Source organism: Nomia melanderi, chromosome 13 (assembly GCF_051020985.1).
Source record: "Nomia melanderi isolate GNS246 chromosome 13, iyNomMela1, whole genome shotgun sequence".
NCBI lineage: Eukaryota > Metazoa > Arthropoda > Insecta > Hymenoptera > Halictidae > Nomia > Nomia melanderi.
This window is the reverse complement of record NC_135011.1, coordinates 11396155-11399587: the sequence shown is the minus strand read 5'-3', so window position 1 is coordinate 11399587 and position 3433 is coordinate 11396155. Positions and strand designations below refer to the sequence as shown.

Genomic DNA, 3433 nt, shown 5'->3' with positions numbered 1-3433 from the left:
AAGAAAGAAGTGTTCTTCATACACGTTATAATTGAAAACAAATGTAATTTGTTTCCAAGAAAAATTTGTTTGTTAATCACGCACAAACCACGTCAAAATTTTTGCATCAACCCAATGTCATACTTGAATTTTTTTCTTATATTAACATACTGAATTTATGCTCACCTGTTTCGAAACTTCCTATATTCTAGAGAGTAAGAGAAAATAAGTCAGAAGTGAACTGTCAACCAATGAGACGATTGCGAAATATCTATTGCTGTGCATTATTATGTTGTTAATACTAATCGGTGTAATTATATAGCAAGGAATATTGTTCAACTGTTTGGAAAGATAGGACTACAGCTATAGAATGGTTTATTATGCTTTTAACTTATCGTAAATACCGAAGATATTTACCCAATTTTATTTATACAATTTTATTACACTTATATGCACGAAGCATATAATAGTATACTCAGACTCTCAAAATGACTTGACGAAATAAATTGACACGCATGTATAATGTCGTTAAGATATTTTACTTCTTAATAACTTTACAATCGACGTATCTATAAAATTGATAACAATGTTTACAAAATTATCCGCAGAAATCCTAATAAAGCTTCATCCCGTAAATCACGTGTAATTTTTTCTGTACACATCACTAACCGAAAGGCTGATTCAGAACCAAATTTGTATACACAAGGCTTCAATGATTCACGTTGTTCTATTATACCATATTAATTCGCTAATACATAATAAAGCTTTTAAGCTTATGTTTATGGAATTTATTGTACATTTTATTTCATTGTCATTAAAAACAACAGCTATCCATTTATATATACCTTTGAAATTGGAACTTTGAAAACAGACAATTAAAATACGCATTCGTATACCTAATTACTTTAATCAAAATTAATATAAACTTTCATGAAATAATGTTGGTGAAATTTGAATTTAGTAAATCCTCTACTACAGGAAAAGAAAATAATTTCAAGACAAATTTCTGACACATTGGTGAAATAAACACTACGATTCAAGCTGTTCTACAGCAAAAAGTCAAGACTCGACGCGACTATTGATTGACCTTGGTACGCGTGGCCTTTCTTGCGAACTCTAGCACGTTTCGGAGACTTTACGACACATCCGCAAATCCAGAAACGAGGCCGGCCTTCTTCCTGGCTCGGTTCCAAAGACCTTTATCATAGATCGTAATGCAGGTACAAACGACGACACTCCAAGTGCATTCTGTATCCCTATTCTTTCCCGGCGGCTAACAATTTGCCGGGTTATCGGGCAAGTGCTCTTTGATTTCTTCTAATATGTCGATAAGACGTGTCTGATAAGCTTTCATGCTGCGGCATTGGCTCAGCACGAGTTCCACCCTCCGGTCACCGTACATCACGTCTTCCATTCCATCCATGCTGCCTGCGAAGTACTTGTCGACCGCTTCCTTCGAGAGCAACATTATTTGCAAGTTCATGATACAATAGATCAACGCCATGTTCCTTAGCTGCTGGCACGATTCAACGAATTCCGCGCGAGGTAAGCACTCCTGCATGTCCAAGCCTTCCGAAGCCAATTCGGATTGCATCGTGTCGCAATATACGTCGACGAAAAAATCGAAGTTCTCCTTTCTAACGACGCGACTAGTGTTCAGATAAAGGCTGAGAATGAAATCCGTCGCTGGAGGGGAATATCGAATGAACTGGTAGTCTATTATGTAGCAACCGATTGGTTTCCCAGTGGAGTCCTTCTTGAACAGAATATTGTTCACCCATATGTCACGATGACATATCAGATTCCTGAACTTGGTCGACGACTCCAACAACTTTGGCATCATCTCGATCCACTTGGAAATGCGTTTCTTCAGCACTGATCGTTGATCCTCGGTGATATCTTCGAGGAAATCAACCAACGCGCAAGCAGCAACAGAGCAAGCGTACCGATACTGCCGTGCCAGTGGATCATTCTCCAGGAAGCCCACTTCCACCAGCACGTGTCCGAAGTAATCCATAATCGTTTGACCAGTACTGCGTCGCAGCTTTTCGTCCAGAATCAAGCACCTCGAGTGAAAAATCGCAAGCGACCTTACCGTCAAAATGCAGTGCTCCACGTCGAATGGTACATACTTGTTCAGTGTCTCGTAACCGGACACTATGGCATTCTCCAGCACTATTATAGTGTTATTCTTACCAAGATAATAGTCCGGTACCCACTTAAGCCCTTTCCCTCTGCCTATCATAGGTATTAGGTCATTGTAAACGGTTATCTCCTTGTTGAACGTGTTATGCTGTATAAGAAAGTTGTACTGCGTAGAGCCGATAGGCGGTGGTGTTTTCGCGAAGAACTTCAGCTCTGTTGATTTGTCGTCGGCTTTCACCGTGACGGTGAGGATGTAGTATGACCCTAAGAAACCATTCGTCTCGGCCAAACTATCCAAACTCCAGTTTAAAACACGGAAGTTATTCGAGTGGAGTTTCCGTTCGACGATCTTATCGATGTCGGAATCGGTGAGAGGCGTGGTTGGTTTATCACCCATGAGACAGCCGTGCGACTCCAAATCGACCGAATGGGGAAGAGCCGAATCCGAGCTGATCGACACCATATCGACGGTCAGCGCAGTCTCTGGATAGCCGGTATCCTGAACGCAAAACGAAATTTATATACACGGTACTCGGTCCGTGCGTGTTGTCTCGCGCTATCGTAAATAAGCGTACCGATATGTCTGAAGTGGCAATCGAGAATGATTCCCCGGCAAACACTGCTTACGCTGTCAACGTCTAGACAGACAAACAGACGTCCAAGACTTAGGCGTAACGTCGGCTACGTAGCCGATAGGGGTGTAACGCAACGGGCGGGAGTTGACGAGTCAATAGAGTATCGACCTCGACAAACATCCCGGTTCTGGTAATTTATACATCCTGTAAATCTGTCAGACATACTTTCTAGATGTGACGAGGAAACGAAGTGCGTGATTTACGATGCTCCACTGACAAAACTAGACCACGATTGCGCGCGTGCGTGCGGAGAAAATTTACTGTCGCGCGTGCGCGCGAGCTACGCGTGCATGCTCGACTTCAGAAAAATGTGGCAACAAGCACCTCGAAGTTTTGCGGTCGAAAACCACGCGCCCGGCCAAACCGCGGAGATATTCCGAACGAACTTCTCTGGCATCGATTGTTTGATTTAGAGCGACCACTTCATTTCCCTGGGAAATGGTTTCTCAATTTTTTTGCGGATACGAGGTAGAGCTTGCGTAATTATGGTTGGATCAAATCGTTTGTGATGTGATCGGAGACTTAATTGCGGAATGACTTTGATGCCGGTGTTAGACCTGGAAATTAAAACTGGAATAATATTAGCCTTTAAAGACGAATGTCGACATTTTGTTTGATCTATTTAATAATTTAATTTGATGAATAAAATTAAAATTAATAATAATAAAATGATT

General features: G+C 41.3%; 1 protein-coding gene across 1 annotated transcript; it reads right to left on the bottom strand.

The window, feature by feature from the left end:
• Positions 1–499: 499 nt before the first annotated feature.
• On the bottom strand, positions 500–2890 carry LOC116425595 (uncharacterized). The gene is made up of 2 exons (XM_031973542.2): positions 2700–2890; positions 500–2623 (listed from the first exon to the last, which is right to left on the bottom strand). The coding sequence occupies exon 2, from the start codon at positions 2585–2587 to the stop codon at positions 1253–1255; it is 1335 nt and encodes a 444-aa protein (XP_031829402.1). The 5' UTR covers positions 2588–2623; positions 2700–2890; the 3' UTR covers positions 500–1252.
• Between the last annotated feature and the right edge of the window lie 543 nt (positions 2891–3433).

Bases quoted from the DNA above. Each gene is read 5' to 3' on its own strand.
- LOC116425595 (XM_031973542.2), bottom strand. From the start codon at position 2,587: ATGGTGTCGATCAGCTCGGATTCGGCTCTTCCCCATTCGGTCGATTTG.